The 27,574-nt window shown below is 39.8% G+C and overlaps 1 protein-coding gene across 4 annotated transcripts; it reads right to left on the bottom strand.

The window, feature by feature from the left end:
• frmpd2 (FERM and PDZ domain containing 2) lies at nt 1-27,083 on the bottom strand. Of its 4 annotated transcripts, none has more exons than XM_065950036.1 (30): nt 26,814-27,080; nt 22,533-22,657; nt 22,210-22,370; nt 21,996-22,061; nt 21,710-21,889; nt 21,502-21,577; nt 19,969-20,053; nt 19,588-19,741; nt 17,730-17,801; nt 17,440-17,614; nt 16,845-16,980; nt 16,617-16,755; nt 15,690-15,842; nt 15,393-15,578; nt 15,113-15,272; nt 14,765-14,963; nt 14,433-14,533; nt 13,414-13,494; nt 12,660-12,767; nt 12,093-12,209; nt 10,608-10,789; nt 9,940-10,020; nt 9,096-9,183; nt 8,344-8,429; nt 6,991-7,180; nt 5,001-5,186; nt 3,970-4,036; nt 2,984-3,162; nt 2,429-2,497; nt 1-767 (listed from the first exon to the last, which is right to left on the bottom strand). In XM_065950036.1, the coding sequence occupies exons 2-27, from the start codon at nt 22,651-22,653 to the stop codon at nt 4,002-4,004; spliced, it is 3,318 nt and encodes a 1,105-aa protein (XP_065806108.1). In that variant the 5' UTR covers nt 22,654-22,657; nt 26,814-27,080; the 3' UTR covers nt 1-767; nt 2,429-2,497; nt 2,984-3,162; nt 3,970-4,001. The 4 variants fall into 4 exon arrangements, with proteins under 4 accessions (XP_065806108.1, XP_065806107.1, XP_029135341.2 ...); XM_065950035.1 differs by having other exon boundaries at nt 4,972-5,186; nt 26,814-27,078; XM_029279508.2 differs by having other exon boundaries at nt 4,972-5,186; nt 22,533-22,654; nt 26,814-27,078.
• Nucleotides 27,084-27,574: the final 491 nt, after the last annotated feature.

Genomic DNA, 27,574 nt, shown 5'->3' with positions numbered 1-27,574 from the left:
CCCCCCCCCCACCAGGGTTAGAAATCACTCGAGAGCAGCACAGAGACAGTAATGTCAGCAGACAAAACTAGTGGAGATCTCCTTCTCCACCCCATCTTTCACTCATCAGTCATCACCACGTGCAGTGACCTAAGCGGAGGCTACCGAGGTCGACTCCACGCTGTCCATCTTTGTTACTCCGTTCATGAATAAACAGAGGCCAGTGTGTGGGTGTGCGTGTCCATCAGAGCGGCTACACGTACACAGAAACACACACACACACACACACAAGAGCTCACACAGCCTCGTGCCGACTCCACTGGCATAATTAGAAACATTTGGGATCATTTGCAAAGGGAACACGAGCTGTGATGGGATCCAGATGCACTACTGGGTTTCACCAAAATACAGGAACCCTTATTTACGAGGGGCCATTACTGGCTCCTTACCCATGTGTGTGTGAGAGTGTGTGTGTGTGTGTGTGTGTGTGTGTGCTGCCTGGTTTGTCCAGATACTAAAAGAGAGTTTGGGGATGGATCGTTCATATTCAGGTTGTACTTTAATGGCTTTTGTTTTTGTGAGAAGTTGCAAACACAGAACGTTTGAAAGAGGGGCCAATTACTTTTAATGATGAAGAATTCTAAATAACTTTTTTTTTGTTTTATTTAAAAATGAAACATCTTCTTGAGTTTTGATGTCCTCGACACTCTTTACACCATCAGCTGCGTAACAGTTGATTTCAGCCGTCCTCTTCTCTTGGCATCAACAAAAGGCCTCTTTAGAATTTCCTGTGAAGGGGAGAAGAACACACTATTAGCTTCTCTCTTGTTTCCAAAAAGTCTTGTTAATTAAAAGTTAGACGCAGCAACACTGATTAGTACCGTTTGCTTTACAGAGATGGCAAATTTAAACACTGAAAGGACTTTGCTGCCATCTTGTGGCTGAGAGAAGAACAGGTAATGTAAGTGTTATGTTTAACACTTGAGATTGCCACATGTAGTTAATAAAACAGTCAGATTAGGTTTATTGACAGATCAGAAAACTGTATTAATCCCCAGCAGGGAAACTCATTTGCCATCCAGACAATTCATACACACAACAAACAATATCGACAGTACAATTAAAGTACACAACAGATTAAAAAACTAACAAACACCAATGAAACCTTTTAAATATCAGACTGCTGCTGGAACAAACAAAGGACCTGCTGGGTCGTTCAGTAGAGAATTGAGGCATCATTAGTCACTCACTGAAGGAGCTTCAGAGACCTTTAAAAGCACTGTGCAAAGGATCGCCTTCAAACATCAGACCTGTTTTTTATTTTCCCACAGCAGCTTGTTGAGATCATGTGAAATGTAGATTTGTTATAGAAAGAATGAGAGCAGAACATCTGTCTCATAAAGTTACATTTCAAACTACAAGTGCCAATGCTATTAATTAGCATATTCAATTAAAATATAATGAAATGACAAAAAAATGTTATGAGTTAATTTGTGAGTGAAAAGTCTCTACCTCTTAGATTTGTATGTATATGACGTGAACTGACAGGAAGTCCAAGTTCCATTCATGATATATATGTTTGATTACAGTACTGACTAATCATTTCAAGTTCATACATGCAGAGGCGCTGCTTGTCAACAAGCAAGGCCGGCAACTGCTTTGGACCCCAGGCCATTTGGGGGCCCCCAAGGGCTGATAAAACACAGCGGTCTCTCAAAATGTGCAAAGTTTGCAATGACAGTAGAAAACCTACCAAAGTGGGCCCCATCTGACAGCACCCACTTCAATAAAATAGTGAATGACTAGCCCTAAATATGCCCCCCTACCCCCCACTGGGAATTTATGCCTCTGGCCCCAACAGACTCAAGAATCACCACTGCATCCACGTTCACATAAATAACATGTTTACTGATAAAGATGTGTTTCACAGTTGCTACACTTTTCTTTCTCTTTAGCTGGACCCTCTGTCTTCAGCAGTTCTGTTTCCTTCTCCGGGTTCATAAATCACTTTGTAACTCTGGACTTGTAATTCGAAAACCATGATGTCCTCAAACTTTCTCACCTGTCTGAGTCAAACCTTACATCTGCTCCTTTCCTGTTCCTAATTCCAAAATGACCTCCCAAAGTATTTATAGCTCCCCATCTCCACCTGCTCTCTTGACCAGATCATCAATGTTGCATCACAATGTGCATTCTAGCAACCTGAACCTGAACCAGACTGTGAACCTTCCTGCATGTAGCCTTTTCATTGCGTCATTTCTGTGGATTCTTTGCTCCATATGCTGACATCCTGCTTTTGCTAATATATGTTTAATCTTAATTTCACTTATAAATTACTGCATAATGTCAGTATACAGGTTGTCTGCATTGGGCTCCTTCCTTATCTCCTTGACATACATTTGGCTAACGTGATATTTTTAAATAATTGTCATTTTAATTTAAGCATTACCTGCACACATTCTTCCACATCCAGCCACCAACCCCTCTGCTCTCCTCCGTCACTCTTTCTTCGGCAGGCCTGGGAAACAGACGAGATCGAATTGTATAATTTATTTAGAAGCTGCGAAAGTTGACTTAAAATGTTGCAGTACAACTCAAGACAAGGCAAACATCAAGCACTGATTCAGAGCCAGAAGAATATTTTATCTGGTGGAGGCTGCGTGTTAAGCACTAACTTTTATTCATTTTGTAGATATTGTAATAAAATGATATTTTAGCGTCAGATTTTGTCATGTACCTTGTCACATCATGTCAAGTCACAGTTTGTTACATAAGCTATCACACTGTGTCACATCATGTCAAAGGATTTTAAGTTGTTGTCGTGATTTCTTTATGTAATGTGAGTGCCTGGCTGCAGAGTTTGAAGTGACTAAAAACATCAGTCTATCCCTCTGGACTGTGACAACACTTAATAAATGAAACGCCTCGGGCTGGTCATTAAGAAGGTCACAACATGTTGTGTCGAATCACATCGCATTATATTAAACTGTGGAACTCTTCTGACCTTTCTGCAGGGTTGGAGTCTATCAATAATATCATTTAAATCTGCCCTCGACCTCCGTCACCACGTCCCGGTTGATCAAGGAGCACAGAGTTGCTTCCAAACGTCTGTCAATTCTGGCGCTGTGCAACACAGTGACGTCGTTCATGTGCCATTAAACTGATCAATGGATGGAAGGATACCTACAGAAAGAAAAGAGAAACAGGTAAGGAAATGAAGTGGATGTGTTTGTTAATGTGTAAGCCCTGTTTACACCTGGGACTACTAACATCCATCTGCTGTGATGGGATCCTAATTAAACACCTTTAAATACATCAAAAACACCTACTACTAGAATGTGTCTCCATAAAAGTCTCTAATAACCCGCTCCATATGCTTAAAGAGAACAAAAACTTACATCATATCTGTTTACAAAGACCAAACAAGAATACATTTTTTCTGTTGTTGTGACATTTTTCTCGTATTTCATGCAGTATTGGTGCCATTGGTACACAAATGAGTGAAAACTTCTGCTCATGCATAAGAACACTTGTACTTAATGCTGTAATGTTTTTAAATAAAATTGTACATACTTATATAATATATATAATAATGCCTGAGGGAAATTCTGGTTTACACTCTGTTATTGAGAGACATGCTTCTCACACACATAGACCTGAATCACACACACATGCACAAACAGGACCTGTGGACATAGGTGAAGAGATGTCAGAGTGAGGCTGCTACACACTGCTACGCAAGGAGCGGCAGATCTGTTGGGGGTTCAGTGCCTTGCTCAAGGCCATTTCCATAGTACTTGAGAAGTGACCTTGCACCTCTCCAGCTACCAAACAAACTTTCATATTTTTGTCCACACCAGGATTTGAACTGGCGTCGCTCCAGTTCCCAACCCAAGTCCCTACAGACTGAGATACTGCGTGTTGAGCCCTAACACAAGGCTAGAATTACTTCCAGGTGTAAACAGACCATGATAGAAAGCGGATGTTTACCTGGTGAGGGCCGACAGAGAGTCAGTCGAACGTCAGGAGGTGAATTCTTGAACAGCTTTAGTACCTTCTACAGACAAAAGAGAGAACGTTTTAATTGGGCAATAAGACAAACATTGAAGCTGTAGATATGGATTTTTTTAAAACACAATTTTCTTGTTAAAGAAAAGTCAAGTTAACAGTATATACAGTGTTTCCTTAACTATCTGTCAGGGTGAAGAAACCCATTGAAACAACTGTCAACCATCACATACAGAGAAGAAAACACAATAGTTCAGTTACAAGCAGTAATACCACAACCAGTTCCTTGTACACCTAGTATGCCATATTTATACGATATAATCATACGAGAGCTTTGTTTTCATACAGAAGTGCCAAGGAACGGCAGAGATAAGAGATTTCTAATCTCTAACCCTGGGTAGAATCAGTTCTATCTAAAACCAGTTTGCCCGCCCTCATTGCTGCAACACCTGTTGGTTTGCAGTTTTCCTGGTTAAACGGAGGGGCAGAACAAACCTTTCTAGTCAAGACATAAACAAACCATTTCACACTGGAATCTAAATTTAGAAGGAGGACATACTGGCTGCTGCGTAGTTGTCAGAGAAGCCAACACTTCAACATAGCATGTTTCCTTAATGTCTGACATTTTATGATTTCATTCATATCTTACATATTGTCCCTTTAATCTTTGTCATCTGTTTCATAATGAAAAAAGGGAAACTAAGACAAATATATCCCAAAACTTTTTTTTACAATTGACATTTTTCAACCAACAAGGACTAACTGTAAAACACAAAATAAACACAGACGAGAAACATATGAAAGATTTAGGAAATGGATCATTAGACCCCCCGCCCCTAATTTGCGTCTTTTGGCTTTGTGCATTATATGAATTATTGCAGTAAGGATGTTGAAATAAAGTTAAGTCGCTCACAAAAGGAAGTGTGTACTTTCAATAAAGAAATTAGTTAACGCTAATCAGCTTAGTTTGAAATCTGCACATACAGGATAGGACATCTCCTTGAGTGACTCGCCATTGATGGCCAACAGGACGTCTCCCTCCTGGATCCTGCCGCTCTGCTGGGCTGGTTGGTCGGGGAAAAGCTCTTTAATCCGGACCAGACTGCTAAAGTCTCGTGTGGGTGGATCCAGCTCGCACATCAGGAAGCTGAAGCCCAGGCCGTTTGCACTCTTAGTCAGAGTCACTTCCTGAGTGTTGTCTTCGGGATTGGACGTTGTTGGGAGTAATGGGATGATGTTCAATTGAAACACGATGTAGAAAAAGAAGGGGGAAGAAGAAGGGAAGGAAAGAGATAAGATAAAAGCTTATTATTTTGTTGAGTTTGTTATTGTCGTTTTCAGATTTCAATTCAGACACAAGGTGTTTCGCACTTCCTCACTCCCAAAGAGATCACACAAATGGGACGTAGAGACAATAACATTCCCATATCAAACGTTTAACACGAGATTGCTACAGGTGGATTTTATGACTATATGGTGGCTCCTCTGTCACACCTAAAAATGTAATAAACCCAATGTATCCATCTGAGCAACATGCATCGCATCACCAAAAAATGGCAACAACACTGATGGATAATAGATTAGTGCTATAATGTACACACACTGAGTGATGGATATGCATGTTGTTGGAAAACAGTTGAAAGCTGTAGTCAGCCTGACCTAGCTAGCAGGCTAATCCAATCTTTTGTACAAGAGGGAAATTTTCAGTTTTCTCGTATATTTGGTGGCTTTTCAGTACTTTGTAGCCTACTTGAAGTATGCATATTTTCTCTCTTGCTGTTAGTAAGACAGCAAGAGTAAGACTCTCAAATCCCTTCTTACTATCAAAAGACTACAGCTAGCAGCTCGTTAGCATAAAGTCTTGAAAACGGGAAAAACAGCTAGCTTAAAAATCTGTCACTCTTGACACTTTATATATTCATTGACAAGCTTTATTTTCTTAAACCTTTGCCAATGCTAGCTGTTTCCTGCTTTTTAAGTCTCTTTACAAGCTAAGGTTGCTAACAGGTTGCTAGTTGTAGTAGGCCCAGTAGTATATTTCCACCTAGATAGACATGAAACTCAATCTTAGATGGCTCTGAACAGACAAGACAATACTTAAATATGGACAAGGTATATTTTGCAATAGCTGCACAATTTATTTGTATTTCTATCTGCAACCACCAATACTTGGGACACAGTTTAAGGAAAAATGTTGTAAACTTTGGTATGAAGACAACAAAAATTGTTAACAGAAAATACATTTTGAACTAATTCTCCTTATCACAAATCATTATTTTTCATACAGCAGGGCAACCCTAGTGTCAAGGCAAAATGAAGAGTTTATGTCAAAGTTGAAATGAAGAAATCATTTTGATACAGTTATACTCGATATAAACCAATGACTGATACAGAGATGAAAGGGTTGTATGTAAGTCAGGTAGAGAGGACAATTTGGAAAAACGAGGGTCACGGTTAAAGGGACATGGGTTAGTTAGACCTTGTGTACATGATTGCCATTATGATATCTTACAAAAGCATAATTTTCTATTGTTTTCAAATGAGATCTGCCTACCTGTGTAGAAGGGAAGTGAAGGATAAAGAAAGACATGCGGAAGGATAAGTGAGGCCAGGGGGGATAAGAAGGAGAAGGTCAGGGTCAGTGAGCAAGATCAGGATGAAGAAAAGGAAGTGTGTGAAAGTTCACCTTGAAGCAGCCAGGCTAGCCTGGTCGGATATTAAAGCACAAAACAGCTTAGAGTCGACCGGACAGGTTCTCTCACGCAGGTTCTTCCTCAGTAGTTTAAGGTGTTGTGACATAACGTTCGGTCTCTCTGAGGGAACTGCAGATCGATCTATTGGCAAAATTTGATTCATTATTTAAAGTTTGCAAGAGCACTAATGCTCTGCAAACATTCCTGAGCAGTTCCCAGAAAGAGATCCTGAGCTTTAGTTTGTTTTACCCAAATGTATGTATTCTGTGTTAAAAGACCATTGGTCTTAACCTAAGCTGTGGTCACCTACCGTCATTTACAAAGCCGTAAACCTTGGGCTGGTCTGAGTTCATGTTTGGAGGAGGACTGATCGTTGAGCAGCTGCTGAATCTTAGTCGGCTGCTGGCTGGACGGATGCTGTGATTGGATCCAATGCTGCAGGTGTCTAGAGAAACCCTTGGTACATTCATGGACTGCCGCTCCACTGTCAAGGTTACCACCTAGAGAGAGGAAGGAGAGGAAATGGCAAGAATGTAGTTTTTAGTCAGCCAAGAAAGACATTGAGGTTTTTGTAAAGAAAGGGGAAGCACAAGAACAATGGGATAAGTGAGGAGAGAGAGCATGTGATAAGAAGGTTGCGATTGGAAAGAAGCAAATAGGTGATCATGACAGAACAGTAGTTTGAGCAGCAAGAATGATCAAAACAAGCGTTGTCAAATGCTTCGATAGCATCTCTATGACTTTGATTTGAAAGATCTTTGCTTCCCATGCTTCAATCCTCACACAGACAGTTCAGCCAGGTAAAATGTTTCACCACGATATGCATCCTGGTGAAACATTTTAGCAAGCTGAAGATGGCTAATTTTTAAAAAACAAAGTACAGTTAGTTTAGTAATAAAAAATATGACCTAATGAAAATAGTTCATCATCATCAGCGTATACAGATAATCATTGTGCTGATTATTTTCTTCTGTTCAATTAATCTTTACATTTGGGAAAAACAGATTTCACTGTGACTGTACTAAACTGACCCACATGCAAAAAAGAATCAACTAAAGTAACAACCAGCACTTGTTATAAAGCAGTAAATGCAAAGGGTGTAAGCGTTTAACAGTTACATTTAGGCCTTCAAGCTTACTTGCAATCGAAGATGAAAATACATGAGCAGATAATAATGAGGAAAGCAGAACATATTTTTAAAAGAAGGCTTAATTTTTTGATCAATCTTCTGTACAGAGGCGGGTATGGATATAGAGTCTGAGCAAAGAGCGGTGTAATTGAATAGCAATAAAATGAATAGCTTCATATAAATAGATTACATCAAAAAATGTCTGGATGTCTACGGCTACTCTGAACTCTTTCTGCGAGCACTTTTCTGAGTGTAGATTCGTTAGGGTAGAGTAACTGAAAAAAGTAACTGAGTAACTGAAAAAAGAGAGAGTTCTTATATGACTGTTCAGGCTGAGGTGGCATTGCAGTAGACCTGCATTGGATTTCAGAAAACGTGTCAAAGTGGTTTAGATTAGAGTAGAAAATCCTGAATATGATTTTCAAACTGTTGTAAGTTACCAACAGGGTAGCACCGTGCACAGCCAGCCTACGTTCTCAGGTGCCGGTCGTTTGCAGGAACTAAACAAAATTTCATTCATATGTTGTTCTTTACCTCCATCGTTTTGCTCAGGCAGCTCACAGCCTGTTGGTGGGTGAAGCCCTGGAAGCTAATCCCATCCACCTCCAGCAGTCTGTCACCTGTAATAAAACAACGTTGGTGAAAAATAAACAAACAAAATAATTTCCTCATATTTCCCCCCTCTACTTGTTCCATTACTTTGCAACATTTGCTCCTTGTACTGGTTCCTGTTTTACGGCTTGTAATATCATGCTCTCTCTCCTAGAAGCATTAGCTAAAGGCTAAAATGTATTCAAACAAGTTTCTTTTATGAAAATGAGTGTTACATTTCAGTGACACCGTGTTAAAGAGGGTGTTGTTTGTCCAATCAGCGAGCTGTTATGCCTTTGGGGAAGACGCTCACAAATGGATCCAAAGTGTTAAATGTAATATGCTTGGTGCTAAAAAAAAATCATAGAATTAACTTTAATTTTACCGTACATTGTATATGTGACCTTTTTATAGTTTTTGCAAATGTTATATTTGTAAAATTATTTGTACTCAAAGGCTTTTATTGTTTTCCTTTTTCAAATAGCACTAAGGTTCCCTGCAGGGTTCACAACCCCAGATTTGGGCTAAGGAGCTAAACCTAAAATCCATCATAATGAGAAATCAATTAATGACCCCACTGCAGAAGAGTCAAATGATCAAACATACATCATATGTAAAAAAAAAAAAAAAAAGGACTTTTATATAAAATTGATGAAGACTGGAGCCTGGTTATAATAATATTTAGCTTTGAATACCTGTATGTACGCGTCCATCCCTTTCAGCAGCCCCTCCGGGAACAAGGCTTCTGATGTAGATCCCTTGTAGATTAGTGTTGGCGCCACCCTGAAGGGTTAATAACACAACTAACATCCAGAACATATCCGTGGTATAATGTTAAGTCGTTGGCTAAGTAGTTACTCCACTGTAGGTCACAGCTCAGCTAATGGAACAGTGGTGATCTATGACTAGTGATGTGACGTGAATGAAGCTTTCTTTCTAATCTCGTCAGATGTTAATCAGATTGGGATGAGCAGACTTTGTGACCCACTGATGGAAATTATTTGTTTACTCTCCTTTTTCTTTTCTTTTGTAAGCATCTTATCGAACCCTTGCTTTGTATAAAAAATATAATTTGACCGATAGAGAGTTTCCAAACCAATCATTTTTTTCTTTTCTTTAACTGTTTCAGTGGTTATCATGAAAAGTGTCTAAAAGCATCGAGCGGTATCATGGGACACTGACAGTTAAGTTTCATTCAACCCACCTAAGCTCTCACTGGAAAGTCAGGCTTACAGTATGAACTGATTCAGATGTAAAAGCAGCTTTTTAACACATCAAAGGAGAAGTTAAACAGATGGCATCAGACTGTAACCCCCTCTCACTGTGTCAGTGTCAGACAAAAATGTGTTAGAAACACTTGTTTCAAACAGCACCTATAATAATTACATTGCCTAAAGTAAATCAGCCCTTATAGTGTTTGTATCGGCATTGTTTCTTGCACAATTGTAAAACTGCAGGCATTAAAAACAGCAATACAAATATTTGGCCAGGTGTGAGTACTACTGCTCATGTCAACATCAAAATAATTCTTAAACTCACAGAGATGCTGATGCCCAGACTTCCCGATATCTTTCTGAGCTCCACAGTGATCTCTGTCCTCGCACAATTCATGGGGCTGTCCTAAAAAAGCGACATTTACAACAGTTTCTATATACTCTATATCACATTTACCTATGTTTATACATGCATCTTTACAAGTAAAAAGTACGACAATGGTCCCAATTAATCAAAAAATCAAAACATATACTGGTTATGGCCTCCTAAATGAAGTTTTAAAGGTCACATATTATACTCTTTCACATATTATAAGTCTCAGAGGTCCCTAAAACATTTCGTGAAGTTTCTTGCTTCCTTGCACCATTCCAAATTGTTTACGGCAAGAAGACAAACTCAGAGGACAGAACAAACACCCCAGGGTTACTGCCCTTGGTGATGTCACAAAGGGGAAACCTCCAAACAGCCTGTTTGAGCACACATTTTCTGAAAAGTGGAGCAGGCAAAAGACTCAGAGGATGGAACTTTCTTATAATTGGTGGATTTGTAGACAGACTAGGTACACATATTAGTGTTGGAAAAACATGGTCCTAACCCTATGTGTAATTTGCATAATATGTGACCTTTAAAGATTTTACATGACTTTATAACCATGTACATTTTTGTAAATAAACGCACAAACTGACTTCATTTGAACCCCGTTGTGATCCTACCTGTGCACCGATGACTCGTACTTCTCGGGGGACAGAAAGCCTGTTGCCTGTCTTTGGTGTCATCATGACTGAAACGATCTCGTCCAGACTATCCTCCCCTAACTGCCCGTCTGTCATCGGTGTACTGTTGGACTCGTAGTTCCTTAGCGCTGAAGAACGCACAACGATGGGGCTGACATGGACTGTTAATAAAAACAAAGTCAGTTAACATTGGAAGTCGGTTAATATTGCATTTATGCCTGTAAACTATAAAATGTATATTTCACCTGATACTGTTTTAACAATAAGCTGTCCAGTTAATGATGTTAAAAGTGATTTCTCAATTACTCTGAAAGATGCTAAGATGATTATATTCAGCTCTAAGTCTGACATCAGGTTACCAGCAACTTTAGCAGTAGAATAATTGCAACTGAATGCGCCGCAGCTAGCGCATGTTAGCTTAGCTTAACAAAAAGAAACATTGTTTAAGATACTGACCTTCTCCAGTCTGACTCTGGGAGCACCTCTGATCCCAGTTAGCTAAGCTTAGCTTGGCCAAATGACTGAAAACATGAAAAATCTTGCTACCAGTAGCTTACATGTAAATGGATTTGAGTTTGTATTGTGCTTTCCTAGCCTTCTGACTACTCAAAGAGCTTTTACACCGCAGGTCACACCTATCCATTCACACCCATTCACACACAGATGGTAGAAGCTGCTATGTAAAGTGACCATCTGAGGTAACTAATCCAATCAGACACATTCTTACACCACCGAGATCATGGGAGTTGAACCCTGGACCTTCCGGTTAGGAGACGACCGACTCTACCAACTGAACCACAGCCGCCATATAAATCGATCCCACTGTTAAAGAGTCTTAAAAGCCATAAATAGTTTTTTAACCTTTGGGAAAATCGAGGCCAGTTGGCTGGTCTGACTGGCTGCAGTCTTTGTGCTAAGCTAAGCTAACAATTGCCAAGGTCTGAAATAGGAATTTCTTGATTCATATTGAAGCTGACAGAAAAAAAACACAAACTCTACTTTTGCCCAGACAGCTAAATAAAAAACATTGTGATCTGTGCTGTCAGAGCAGCTAAACCGTAAAGAACAGATGAAGATGCCAACACTTTTTGAGGTAGACCATGAAGTGTTTAACATTAAAGTATTCTGAGTTGAAGCTTTAAATAGTATTTTGAGATGTGGAGGAGGAAACTTGTTGATGCCAGTGAGAGCAAGACGAGTCAACATAAACGTTTTGGCAAATCATGTATCATATGCATGTGTTAACAGAGGCACATGCTAAATTCACAGAAAAGGAACTACACAGCACAGAGAAAGGAAGGGAAGTCACAAATCTTCTATTTACATGTTTGTCAATCGGAGCAGGTGCATCGGAAGAATATGCTGATACCAAAGCACCAACATTATACTCAAAGTAAGGGCAAGGGTTCACAGCTCAGTATCTTTACCCACATTCACACACAACAGCACACATAATCAGATCACCTTTTGGCTGTGAGATAATGAGCTGCACCTCCTCAGGGCTGCTCTGCATGACCTCTGCTGCTTCGTTGAAGGTGACGCCCTCCAGGCTGATGTGGTTCAGAGAGATCAGTCGACCACCTTAGGGCAAAGGTCACAGTGAAAAAAGAGCCGGTGTCCGGTAACTGTAGAGTTTGGAGATCTCACCAGCACCACCACCTGTTACCTCAAAGGCCTACTATGACTGAACCCTCACAGAAACCTCACATGCCCTCTCTGTCCTCCTCTGTACTTTTCTGCTGCAAACTCTCAGCATCCATTTTTTTGAAGGTAAAATGCTGGATTAGATACAAAGAAAAGCAGCTACTAAATTCACAAAGATAAGGAGTCTGCACCAAACTAAAATATTCAACATTTAGTGGAACTTAAGCTACACAAAGAAGCTGTTTTTAAGAGTTAAGTAGACCTTAGAATAATTAGATTTAGTTTCTTAACTGAAAGAATTAAGCTTTTCAACCAGTCATTAATTGAACTTTGGAAAATAAATACATTGTTACTGAGGTTAAGTCTTTAATGTTCACGATTCTCTACCTGGTCTGATGCGTCCGTCCTTATCAGCGGGTCCACCAGGCACAAGGGAGGCAACAAAGATCCCCAAGTCATAGTGCCCCACAGTGTCCTCTCCCACTATGACTATACCTGTTTGAACACAGACCACAGATGGATCAGTAACAGACTGGGTTCTTTTATGATCTAAAATATTTGTTACTTGTGTTATTTTGACGTTTTTTTACTTTGAGAGAAAAGTTTCAAGGTTCTTTTATAATCCAGGAAAAAGTCCCTACAAACATGTAAAGTCAATGTGGACCCAAATGTATTTATTTAACCAGGAAAAAGTCTCATTGAGATTAAGACTCTCTTTTACAAGAGTGATGCTGCCAAGACAGGCAGCAGCACAATTTACAGGATTTCAGACATAAAACACATAACAACAATAAACATAAATAAAGGAATCACAAAATGAACCATTCATCAAAATCTGTTATAAACAACAAGGCGATCAAAAAGGGCAATACGAGTTAGTAAAAACATCTACAGTCAGGTATGCCCGCCTCCAGATCATGAAGAAGAACCTTTAAAAACATTCAAGGAAACCAGCTCCTGAAGATTTAAAGTATCTTGCAACCGATTCCAAGAAGAGGGAGCAGCATACTTGGACGCCTTTTTTCCTAATTCTGTACGGGCTTTAGAACGAACAGATAACATTTTGTTGTAGATTAGTGTGACTCCACATAAAATGAAAAAGAGCACCAAACTGTTAAATCAGAAAATATGATCAGCCTACCTAGGCCAAGCTTTGGGTCTTTCCTCAGAGAAACACAAATGACTTCTCTCTCCGATGATGACCCGAGTTTTGTTGGGGTTTCTGTAAGACACAAAGCACAATATCACTGTGAAACGGATTTCATCCACATTTCATAAAAACTCCCACCATGGCATTGCAGTGACATTTTTGAAGTACAGCATCGCACATGAACTGCCAGAGGTATTATGGAAACACAATCACGTTTAAAGACATACAGAAATATGATAGGAACAAAAAATATCTTTTCTGCGATGTTCTTCAACATTTTATAGCTTAAAGGAATGTGTGACTTTGATCCAGTAGATGTCACCCTTGAGCACCAGCATGAAACCAAAACAAACCGCTGTTTCGCGACACCTCCGTTATTCTGAAGTCACACCTCCAACCCCTCTTCACTCGCATTAGCAGGAAGGAGTTTAGCGCAAGCGGTGGAAAAAACATGTCCTTTGCTCAACCTGCAGTTTCCTGTGGTCTGCATTATGTCTGTGTAGGTTCTCAATCTCAGTCATCCAGGTCAGTTTGGATCAAGCTTCGAATGTGTCCTGCATTGTTGTGTTAGCAGGCTAATATTAGCACGCTTTAGCTAGCTCATAGCTTCACATTGCATGTAAATTGACACGGAATGACCGTAATCTAAAAACACTTACAAGACATTCAAAACAAGCAGTGAGTATGTTATTCTTATTTTCTCTCCCTTGACTAAATCAGCTTTTTGACGCAAGGAGAGGAGTCTGTCGACCCGTCCATGTAAACATGATGTAAACACAGCTAGGACAACGACACAGCTTGCGGGTCTTGTGCTTCACACTTTTTGTTGACACATGACTCAGAGAGACATTTACAAAGTATAAACTTGATTTCTGCTATATGTACTGTATGTGTATGGGGTCTCACATTCTTCCTTTAAGTGCACCACTAATGAATAAGGGACTTGAGGTAAATCTTCTGCCACATGTTGGCAATGCGGTAGAAATAATAATGAAAATTCCTTGTCATACCTCTGGCTGCTGGGGAGCCTGAAGGTGCCTCAGATCCGCTCTTCTGAGAGCAGGATGGGGAACGCATAGCAAGGCTGCCGCGCTGGCTGCTGGAACAGGTGCTGCAGAGATAACAGATAATACATGTGATAAATGTGAATGAGGGACATTGATCAATATGAGAACAGATGCTTTTTCATACAAATTTGGTTTGCAAATTAGCAGAAGAATAATTGACTGCATTAGCTAGCATTGAATGGACTCATCAAAGTCCAGGCCTCAATATTAGTCAATGAGTTCAGTAACGATATGATCTCAGTGGTTGGAGGTTTTTCCATATGCAACAGGTTTACCTCTGTTCATTGAGGCTCTGACACTGCTGTTTAATGCGGGCCTCGATCCTCGCTGCAACATCATCACACAGCTTGGTCACTGAATCATCCTGAGGCGTGGTCAGACCACTGTCGTCCTGAGGCGTCTCTGAACAAGAGAAGGACTTGAGCCGGCCACTCTGAGCCCGACACACTGCAGCATACTGGACGATGTTATCCTCTGGAGGTACACACAGAGAAGATAATGAGCAAGAGAAGTCACCAAAAAGCAGTGTGCGTTTTTGGTTTGTCTTTTTTTTTACCAATGTCTGAAAAAAATGGTGCCAATGTTTAGCTTGTTGATGAAATAATGAAGTGGTAGTAACTCACCTGAGACCATGCTGTGGCTGAGCTGGCGAGAGTTCATCTCGTTGTTGAACTTGTGTTGGGCTGAACAGAGGTTACACAAATATTTGGCAATCTTTGACCTCTCTGTGATGAAGGTGTACTTCTTATTGCTGCCCCGGCCCTCTAAAATAAATTTACGACGCTGCAGGAAGACAAAAGGAAGAGTTTTTGGAGTGTAGCCAACTAAAAAAAAAACACGCAAAAATTCATAATTTGAGGGAAATGGTTTCAAAATTCCCAGAGTAATATCCTTTGCACTCACACTTGATGAGATTGTAGCTGTCTCCCTCCAGAAGAAATTCTGGCTGGTTGACCGGCAGCCATCTTTAACCTCGTAGATGGTGACTCCTTTGGCACAGACACCGAGGATAATTTCCCCTTCTGAAGGCTTTTTCTCACGCAACACACGGTGGAAAAACACGCCGTACTCAGGCAACTGCTGACACACCTGAAAGGCACATAGAGAATGGTAACTGTTAGATGTGTTTACTTCAGTCTTGAAATAAAAAGCTGACTAGATACACGTTTTGAATTGTCAAATTGACAGTATGTTTTTAACCTTAAGGAACTCGAGCTCTGATTCGTCGGGCAGCATCTGACTGTTGTTGGTGTGAAGTCGCATCAGTTCCCCCTGAATATATGGCAAGGCACGTTTCTCCATCACACTCTTGGAGACATACTGGTCAGGGCGGTAGTAGTTCCTACCATACACCTAAACACATCAAATCAAAACACTGGTTTAAGCATATTTTTATCCAGAAACTTAAATCATTCAAATTCTAAAACATTTTTGCCAAGGTGCAAAATGTAAAGCTTTTAGGAATAGGGAAAGTTCAGTCCCTAAGACAGAAAACATCTAATACAGAACTAAAATAGTTGCTGTGAAAAAGCGTCAAATGCAAAAAAAACACCTTTAAAGGAGACATATTATGAAAAATCCACTTTAACAGTGTTTTTTGAACATATATTTGGGTAACCTGAGTGTCTACCGATCCACAAAATGTGAATTAAATCCATCCAGTCCTTTGTTTGTGGTCTGCATAAGTCTTACAACACAGAAAAATGCTCTGTGTCACATTTGCTCTCCTTGTGATGTCACAGTGAATTCTGGTATCTCCACCCATGGATATATATTCTTGCTACAGAGGAGTGATGTCTACTGGGAAAACTCAGGGGACGGGACTCATTGAATTTAAAGAGACACACACACCAAAACGGAGCGTTCTGACAGAGCTGTTTATACAGGGTCACAAACCTCCTCTGGCGTTTGATTGATGTTATATTTTGACCAAAGCACAGCACAGATGTTTCATTTAGACCACAGGGGACTGTTTGAAAACGTAGAAAAGGGGGATAATATGTCCTCTTTAAAACAGTTTTAAGCTTGGTTTAGCCGACCTTGTATGCAAAAGCTCTGCACAGTTATTATAACTTGCACTTTAGTTTTCTGCATTTATATGTTTTGTTCAAATGTATAGTACACAACCTCAGGCATCGTGTCTCCGTACTCTGTCTGCAGAGCCAGCGCTCCCAGGTACAGAGCAGTCTCCTCATGGCAGGACAGTCTGTCCTCTAAAAGGTCTCTCCTGAGCTGAAGGTAAAACTGGTGACGGGTCTGTTTGTGCCTGATGAAGAAAAGCGTACACATTGAAAAGATTCTGTACATAACATTTTATGGACGCAGAGTCTCAGTAATAATATAATTAAGACTTACAAAAGAAGAGAAATATCATTGACAAAGAATTTGATCCTGAGGAAAAGGACAAAGGTGGTTGTAGGCACTTTCTTCCAGCTATCTGGGGCAACTTTGGAAATCTTGGTGTCATTGTCCACAAAGAAGAATTCGTTATCTGATGAGAGAAGAAAGAAAGAAAGGAAACAGTGAGTTGACAGAAATATGTGACTTCCAGGGCGCCTATGGCCTAATGGTTAGTGTGTGCACCCCATGTACGGAGGCTGTGGTCCTCCAAGCAGGCGGCCTGGATTTGAATCTGACCTGTGGTTCTTTTCCCACATGTCATTCCACACTCTTTCTCTCCTTAATATCTGACTCTATCCACTGTCCTAGCTCTTAATAACGGTATAAAAAGCCCCAAAATAACCCCTTAAAAACACATTTATATACTTTCTACAGCAGTCCAATTCAAGGTGGTTGACCATGGTTCCATACTTGCCGTGGTTTCAGGAAGTTTTACTTTGATTATGTTTCATTAGAAGCATACATGTTCATGTACATGTTTTTCTAATCTCTCTCTATTTCATTTCTTTCCCGTTTCCCTCACTGACTCATTCTTTTCCAGCTATCTTACCGTCAATATAAGCAAGGCCAAAGTAGAAGTGTTCCATTAGGTTAGCGTGGGCCACGATCATGTCAAAGACGTCCCCTCCCCTGGACTTCACCTCACACTTGACCAGGATGCTCTGACCGTTTGGCATCACCACAGTCAGCTCCCTCTGAGTGGTTGGAGATTTTCCTTTCTTTGACTTCAAGCAGAATAAAAAATACAATTAAACAAAAGATTGGGATTGCATGGGAATCTACGAAGATTAAAAACCCCAAAAAGTGACAGGATTTTTTTTTTTTTTTCCAAGAACTCACCACAATGGATCCAGGGAGCTCTAAGGTAACCGGTGGCTCGTCTAACATCTTTATAAACTCTGGACCCATGTCCTGTAACAAAGAACAATGCAAATGAAAATATTTTTTCCCCCATCAAAAAAGTGTTGTGTTCATTATATTACCATATATTACCATAGACTATGTAAAACAGTGAATCCCAAAGTGAGGCCCATAGGGGGACCTGAAGTTATGATATAGGGGGCCTGACAAGGCTAAATAAAACAATGCACATCGTTTTGCACTGCCAGCAAAGCATGACAAATCATATGAGAGGACTTCCAGGTAAACGTAAGGCTGACAATGAATCTACACCACAACTACTAAAACAGAGACAAATAAGATATGACCGGAAGCGAGATCTGAGTGATATCTCGTCCTCGGCTTCACCTGTACAACCGTAATGAAGAGAGCACACTCCTTCGTTTTAACATGTGTGTTTCTGCAGTTACCTCAATCAACACAAAATACAGATTAAAGCTTGACAGTGAAAATAAACTAAGAGGGGGTGCGGGTAGGAGAGTGGTTAGTTCATGCGCCCCATGTAAAGGGGCCACAGTCTTTAAAAGTGGGCAGCTTGAATCTGACTGAATCTGTTATTTCCCACTTTCTCTTCCTTATATCCACTGTCTTATCTCTGTAATAAATGCATAAAAAGCCCCAAATTATATCTTTAAAAAAAGTAAAAAAGAAAATGATGTAAGCGTGGCAGTCTCACAGCCGAACCCAAGACTTGAGAAGTTTTGTGTTTTAAAATATTTTCCTCTGCCAAACGGCATCCTAGCAAAGATTAGGAACTACTTGTGTAAAAGAAATTGACTCAGGTCCTAGTGTCTGACAAATGGTTAATGGACTTGAGCTTGTATGGCGCTTTTCTATTTTTCAAAGCACTTTTACATCGCAGGTCACATCTACCCATTCACACACTGACATCAGAGGCTTCTATGTAAAGTGACCATCAGAAGTTACTTATCCTATTCATACACAGTCATATGCCACTGATGAAGCAGCGGGAACAACTTGGGGTTAAGTGTCTTGCCCAAGGACACATTGGACATGTGGCTGCAGGAGCCAAGAATCAAACCCCCGACTTTCCAGTGGGTAGACCACCGACTTATCCAACTGAGCCACAGCCGCCCCAAATACAGCTAACATGGAAGACAGAGCAAGCTATGAAATCTATGAATGACCCTACTACCCACTTGATTTATTATCGTCATCATTTCCCGTAGGATGCTGATGTATGATTTGCTTCAATAATCACATTATAATCAATTAAATTATTATTTTTCTCATCAAGAATATAACAGATGATTTAGTCTACCTTGTGATTGACCAATAATTACCCTGCAGCTTTAGCAACCATGATAGATTCAAGCACTTTGTATAGCCTCTCATTACAAAAACAGGCTGGTTCACCACTTGATGTTGGAGCAGCTTATCTGTTTATAGGTGACATGGCAGCAGATTTACAATTGTCTACTTTTGCTGAAAGTTAGGTGCAGTGGCACTGTGAATATTTACCCCATCCCATTTCAGACGTCAAGTGAAAACCATCAACATTAATCCAAAAAGAATAGCAAAGTAAAGCAAAATTAATTAAAATACAAATTTAATGGACTCAAAAGTCTGGATGAAATGTGAAATTGTTAAACTTGGAGGATCTAATCCTGTCTACTGTAGCTTTAATAAACCAAGATGGTGTTGGCTATTATGCCAATTTTAAAGATACTACACAGTACTCGACAAATCAGACACTGTGACTGTGTCCATCTCTTTTGTATGGTCAAAATACTTTATGTAGTGTCATCATATTATGGGATATAGTAAACTGGCTTACTTTCGCTTTCTTGTCACTCAGAGTCACCGTGGAACCGAACTGTGTGAGCAATCTTGAGTTGGAGTTTCGATTGCCATCCTGGAAAGAACTGGGGCTGCGGTTCAGTTGCTGCCAGCTGCTATAACTCTCTCTGTGTCGACTTGCTGAGGGAGTCCTGAGAATAAAACGTTTTCCATAATCAGTCTGAGGAATGGAGAGATCTGTCGCTCTTGATGCCTCGGACAAAAAGCTCACATTTCATGGAAGAAATCTCCTTTAGTGGTGTGGGCTTCGCTTGTTAACTGTGTCTTCTTTACTTTAATTAAAATGTTGGCCAATGACAATGTGCTGTTAGCTCTGTAAGAAGATGTGAAAAAATATGTGTGGACACAGTCTTCATACCGTATGGGCTCGCATGCATAAGATGCTCCTGAGAATGTTCTAGAGATCCTCTTCGAAGCCCATGTCGAGTTACTAAATGAACCTCCTGAAAAACAAATCGGAATGTATTACCAATATCACAGTTTTTACATCTGACTCTGTAAAATGTGTAAAAGCAAGAGCTGGACATTTAAAACAACTCCAAAACGATTATCTTTATTACAAAGAGTGAGATAAGAAGATTTACCACTTCATACTTCTGTACAGTAAAAGTAAAGCTACAAACAGATGTTCGTTAGCTTAGCATGGCATAACAACTGGAAACAGGGGGTCGAAACATCTAGCATGACTGTCTTTGAGGGAGAACAAATTCACATGGCTCTCCTTTAAATATCTAATTTTTAAAACCATATACTGAAATGTGAATGTGTAAATTTGTGGCCTTTACAGGTGCTAGATTTAGTTTGTTCTGGGCAGAGAAAAGTTAGCTGTTCAACCCTACTTTAAGTCTTCAGGAGAAGCTAACTTGCTGTTAGCTAGCTTCACATTCATGGTGCAGAATATTACCTAAATATGACGCTATTGCCAGCAGCTGGTAAGCTTTGATAAGCACAGCTGTATTTACCTGTAAAGATTACTTAAGATAGTATATATACAATTAATGAGTCCCTGTAATAATATTTAAATGTCTTTTGTGACCTTTAGCCGTGCTGGTAGGTAGTTTAAATTACTTTTAGACAGAGTAGACTGCGCTGCTTCATTTCTGTTGGCTAAGCTAACTAGCTTCTAGTAGTAGAATCATATTTGGTAATATCAATTTTTATCTTTGTGCAATACTGCAAACAATACTGTATGTGTAGATTATATTAAATGTCAAACGGATGCTACAACAGTCCAACTGCAATCAAATTAAACCCTTTTAAAGGAGAATATGATGTCACTTTAATTGACTAAAGGAAACGAGAAATATCAATTTGACAGCTTTTTTTCATGCTGTCACTAGTGTGCTGGATTAACAGTTAATGTCAGGTAATACCGTAAGCATGTTGTTAGATGTATTAGAGAACGAGACCATGCCGCTAACTGGACTGAAGTTAAATTTTTTCAGTAAAGCAATAAACATTTTCATTTTCACATGCTGTTAAATCTACTGCACCTATAAGCAGGTTATTAGCTATCTAGCCCTCGAACTGACATTATCGTTGCCCTTTTCCCGCAGGAATGTCTGCTGGCTGCTTGTTCTAGAGGCTAAGGTGAAGTCTGTGAGGCTGTTGCTTTTGTTTTAAGAAGTTTTCTGTCCTGCTTAGATTGCAAAGTGTCACTTGCTCTGCTTTCAACAGAACACTAACAGTTGAAGCTAAATCAAATTGTTATGTCTGAAGGTATGTTAGGGGGCACAACTGTGAGTCTAATAACTTAAAATGGTTTCTTTTGGGTGTGCAGTTTTTCTCACAGGACAACACACAAGAAGTGATTAAAAGAGCAAATATGTTCGCTGGTGCAAACAAATATTCCTTTTGGATTTTAAATCTGCCAAAGGAATCAGTGTCTTACCGTGTAATCTGTCCCTGACGATTTGACTGCGGTCTGTGAGTGGGGATCCATTTTCAGACATGGACACATGATCGACCTGCAAACAGATCAGAGTCCAGCTCAAGGAAACGTGGAGGTATACAGTAGCTCTTATAAATGTTCTATCAAAATGGAACATGGCTACACAGAACCAGCTCAAACCGAACCAAATCAACGATCGAACACTCACTGAGTTTCTGTAGACATCTTCCACCAGCTGCCTGACCAGCTGTTCAGCAGGAGGCAGCATCGCGACCTTATGGTGAAGCTCACAGGTCTCCAGCACCGTCAGCAGGTCGTTCCTCCGAACCTCGACGTCCTCGCACATGCTCAGCAGCAGACCCTCCAGCTCTGCACTCAGCTGGACAGGCTGGGAGGGAAAACGAGCAGCAAAATGAGTAACCAGGACGGACTTATATACATACTCTATACTTAGAATATGTAAGAATAAATCTGAGTGAGCGAAACTTAAATACCTGGTTTTGTGGAAGATGATAATCAACACACCAGTAAAGGGTCATCCCAAGTGAGTAAACAACCATCTGAGGAATAAGGAAATGATACACACATTAATAATACCACCACACGTTTACCACGCACGCCTTTTCAGATTCCCAAATGCTGGGTTTTTGAAGCCATTGTCTGTATCCTTATATTTTGTAGTAATAAATCTGAGATTTATTTTCCAACCTTTTCAACTGCGGTCCTGGAGGAGGACGTGTGACCCTGAGCTTCAGGAGCTGTGAAGGAGGCCACGTCTTCATACCGGGCACAGCTTTTGAAGGCCAGACTCCCATTGGCTGAGAGAAGCACTGAGCCCGGACTCAGCACACTGCACATGTTACCTGAACCTAAACAGAAAACAAGGCAGACACTTCTGACATTTAACAACACAAAGAGGTTAATTTAATCACTAGATGCTACATGGATGGGGACATTGTTTTAACCTTAGGTGCTCTTGAATGCTGGTTGAACTAGAAGGAAATGGTCACTAATACTGTGAGGGGTTATACCTTCTTTTGAAATGTCCAGTAAGGCCTCAGTGCTGGCCAGCAGGAGACACCAGACCTCATCCTCATCCAGTGGTGAACCCCGAGCCTCCAACACTTCAGTCAGGGTCACAAATGTACCCATCCTGCTGGGAGACACAACCACAACAGAAGAAAAAAAACAGTCAATTAGCAGGACTAGACAAAGCACTGCTATAATACACTTTGAAAAAAGGTTATATGCTCCTGAACTGAACATTTTACAGTGTATATCTACCTTTAAACATGATGTTTTACTTACCAGTGATACCAATTAATGGTGATTATACTTTTAAGTACCACAATATGTTACCTTATGGAAGAGTATTGGCAACAGGTTAAGTGTGCTAGTGATGTCATTTCTTAACCAGCGTGCAAAAGGTCCTCACGGACCAGAATCCCACTAAGATACAGTGAACGTCTTGAGTTCAGAGGTTAAAGTCGTAGGCTGTCAAGCTAAGGGTTTAGTGGAATTAGATCTAATTTGAAACACATTCAGCCGTACTACTAATTGCTTTGTACTTTTCCTGTGATCTCTTATAACTTTATGTGCGATCTCATAAAATGAAACTGAACTGAGAGGTTAAGTAGCTTCAACAGTTTGATTGATGTAGGTTTCAAAAAGCTGCATGTTTTTGTTTTCAAAGTATACACTTGTAAATGATGTGTCTTTTTTTGTTGGATTAGATTCTTTCTTAAGGTTCATGCACTTTGTTGACTTGTACTAAGTCAGGCTGTTTAGTTTTGCCGGGTGAGCAGTTGTAAAGCAGTCATGTGCTTATGCTAAAGGATTAGTGAAATTACCTTACCTTGTAAATTACCTTGAGGGGATTCTGGTAATTAAAAACATCCAGTTTACTCCTAATAGTAAAATGAAAACAAAGTGGTATATTACATATGCCGGTACATTCACCTTCTCATATTGTAAGTGAACAAACATATATGAATGCTGATGCACGCCCTTATTGTTTAATTCATTTTTATTGATAAACGCTTGTTTGAAGCTACTGTGAGTTACTTTCAGTTTGGGTTGTTTTTGGCGCCCCCTTTGGACACAGCAGTACATCTTATCTCTTTGCTGATCTTGTCCTGTGCGTATGTGTGAGTAAGTGAGTTGTGTTTTCTGACAAAAAAATCGTAGCCTTCTTTTAACACTCAAACATTTTACTCACTGTGAATCTTTGCCTCGAAAAAAGTAAACCAAGTCTTAATGTTGATTTCCTTTTCTTACAACTGTCCAATGGCAGAATTTACAGGCATTACAAATATCGATATAGAAATAATCAGTCCCCCAGCTGATGATCTGGTTTGCTTTTGTGGGTCATTAAGAAGCAATGCCCCCCCAAAATTCTCAGCCTGCCCCACTAAAGCCAAAAATCCTTTAAAAAATAAAAAATATTTCATTTTTTCCTCATCAGTGGATCACACACCTCCCATTCAAAGCAGTCTAGAACCTGGCCTGTTTAGAAGTATCAGTATTAATTTCAGTCATGACCAGCTAAGAACTACTCACAGGACCTTTCATTTGTTAGTTTTTTCTTCTGTGGTGTAATAAATATTCATAGTAGTCGTTGAGCTTTTTGTCACAGCAAGAGCAAAGTTTCAAATATCTGACACGTCATTTCTCTGGATAGTGCTCAGAGCTCCTCTTTCTTCCTTTGGTCCAAACTGAACACCTGGCATCCTGCTGATGCATGACGTTGTATGACAACATGTAGACTTAATCAGAGAATTGAATTAAATCAATCACTTAAGGATTTTGCCCTATTGTTACTGATACCGAATGCAGCTATTTAAATCACTATCAATCAGAAGCTGATGTCAGTGGTTAATTGGATCAGTAAATCTCTAATCACAATGATGGCCAGCTGGGTTAACACAACCTGAAACAAAACATGTTTTTTGCTGCACCTGCTGTTTTAATAACCTTTTTGATATATATTTGTCACAGACAGAAAAACAAGATCATTTTGTTCACTTCCTTAACTTGCACTTCTGCTTATTGCAATCAAAGACACTCCGAATATTTCATAAAGATAAAGATAAAGATAAACTTTATTGATCCCCCGTGGGGGAAATTTGTGAAATGGTGGGCAAATGAGCGTAATAACATAATTTATTTTAAATTACATTGTAAACCATAGAGATCAAGATCTCTTTCACAAGGGAGACCTGGCCACCATAAATCCCAAGCTAGTTGAACAATGGATTGAATCTACTATGTCATAGTTAGTCATGTTAAATGAGATCAGAATAATCACGGCAAAAAGACACCAAGGGAAACGAGTAGCACAGACTAAAAAAAGATAGCTTAGGTTGACTAGATGCAATGCTGCTCAAATTTTCAGGAAATAGCCTAACCCTCGTTATGATGTGTTGGAAAAAATATAGGTGGCCCTATAATGTCATTTAAAACTACATTAAGTCGGGCATTATTTGAATGAATGAAATTGTATGTTTAATGGCTGCATGCAGCTATTGACAGAGCACCTTTGGATTAATATGATACGATAATAAACAAAAACAATACGATACAACAAGATACAATAGGGTATGATGTAATATGATACGCTGCAATCCGATACGATGCAATACGATACGATGCAATACGATACGATGCAATACGATATGTTGCGTTGCATTGTGTTGCGTTGCGTTGTGATACGATGCGATACACTTTGTTGTCCCCTTGTGGAAATTTGTCTGCCAAACATTCAGCTGTTTCCACGAGCATTAATAGATGAATAAACAATAGAAAAACACATCCACATGTAAACTGAAAGGCACATACCAATGCAAAACAACACAACATATTGCACAAGATCTGCAGATAAGAGATATTATATATATGTGATAAATGATACACATTTAAATACCGGTGATAATACCAGAATATGATAAATTAATTCAGAACCGGCATTATGTGCTCTACCTTTGCAGAGTGAACTCTCAAAACAGAGGCAACACTTTTATGATGATTGATGAAAGACACAGGCTGATAGAAAATACTTCAAATATTTTTTGTCCTTTTTGCATTATATAAAAGCTTTCGTGTATAATCGGATACATTTGACACTTCAACACTCAAGTTTTCATGATTGGATGATTGGTTTCAAAATCTGATTAACATCCGGACGTTAGTATTGCTGCCTCCAGGAACTGTCCTACCATAATCATCTTATTCCCTCTTAAATAAGAGGGTTAAGTGGAGAAAAACAGAAGGAAGCTTAAGGTGTTTATTTGATTAAACCTTTATAATGACCCTCTTGGACATACTTTAACCTATTTTCATGTAACTCAGTGTACTATTTGAGTTGAACTGCGGCTGCTGTCACTGGGATTTCCGCTCGGTGACCTTCGGGACACATGGACAGAATTAAAACACTGACAGACAGCAGACAAGCTTAGTGTGGCATGTCAGGTGGCATGACAGAATCCCAAGAATCCATGAGTACTTTGTTTTATTTAAACGAGATAACCTTGGGTGAAGTGTCTACGTGATCAACAATTAGCCAAAGCCGTTTTGACTAGCTAATGTAGGAAAAGTACATGTGTTGCTAATAACATTAACAATGGCTGCCTCTTGACTGAATGTTCCAATAAGTCGGAACAATTTGATAACGAGTCAGCACGAAAAGTACCAGGACCCTGAAACTTGATAAGCTAAATGGATCACAGCCATCATTGCCTGACCCTATTATCAAGAGGTAAAGCTGTGCTTTAGCTTCTTTGACATGTCAAAATGCCTTAAATAAAATGGCAGATTCTTTAAATAATTTACTTCATCATAGATATTCAACTCCACTGCCTCCAAGCTGTGTTAGGAAATAGGAGTCCTACTTACAAAAGGTTAACAATTCATTTGAGTAAAAATGAAACCCAGTAAAAATGCTACCAAAACCTAATCACAAAAACTATTTTTTTTCCAATTCAGACAATAAAAACTCTCTGTACTGCACATTGTTTGGTAGTATTTACATGGCTTTGTTGCTAGAGCACACGGGCTCTGTCATCGCCGGCGTGCTTCAAACATGACCTGTATGAGATGAATGGGTTAGATGCTCTGTAGCTCCCTTTACTCGTTCATTTTTCTACATTGCTGTGTGCACAATGTCTTGTTGTAACAGCAGTAGCATATATAAAAAAAACTTGTACCTCAGCCCAGCCAGCACTGTGTCTGAAAACACATACTTTAAGGCCTAAGGGAGTTTTATGAGGTCAGGCTAAAAACATTATAACTTGGTCTTGATGCATAATGTGTCTTACCTTATTTCATCCAGTATCTGAAGAGATTTTTCTGAAGTTCCTTGAGACCTAATCCTTCTTCCTCTTATGCATCCCTTGCTGCCGTTCCACCCATCTCTCCCTGGTCCGAGCTCTGTCTGTCATGGCAGCCTGTCACAGATACCTCATCTTATCTTGACACTTCAGTTGTCTCTGCAGAAAGGACACATCAGCTCCATAACATAATTTGGTCTCCTCTTAGCGCTACTGACGTGTTGTTTCTGTGTTTTCCTTTCTTTTCTCCTATTTTTAGCGCAGGCAGCATAAGAACATAATTGGATTTGCAGGGCAAGCTAATGGCAGATGGGGCAGCAAAGGACCAATCCATTGTAGACGGGACTGTTAATCTGATGTTTCTGCGACAAGTGACACATTAATTGTCCCACTCTCTAATAGTACCGTACATAGATTAACACACAATTGGTTGGCCATCCCCCAAGGATGATGACTAAGCAGGTTTCGTTGAGCATGCTCTCTGCTTCTTCTTTCTGTTGTCCCTGCTGTGTGCTGTGTTTTTTGCATTTAAATAGTAATAACGTGTCAGCATGTTTATTCTGAAGTATAGGCTAACACACCACTTATTCCTCAGCCACACCAGTACATTGAAATGTATTGAGATCCAGGTCTCTGTCCCTTAAGGCATAGGGAATAATTAACACATGGACATTACCTGAAGAAATATCCTGCATTGGACCTCCTCCTTCCACCAAGGCAAGCTTAAACGGTCAATTGATGTTTATGAG

This window comes from Labrus bergylta, chromosome 21 (genome assembly GCF_963930695.1).
Source record: "Labrus bergylta chromosome 21, fLabBer1.1, whole genome shotgun sequence".
NCBI lineage: Eukaryota > Metazoa > Chordata > Actinopteri > Labriformes > Labridae > Labrus > Labrus bergylta.
This window is presented reverse-complemented; position numbering and strand designations above follow the sequence as displayed.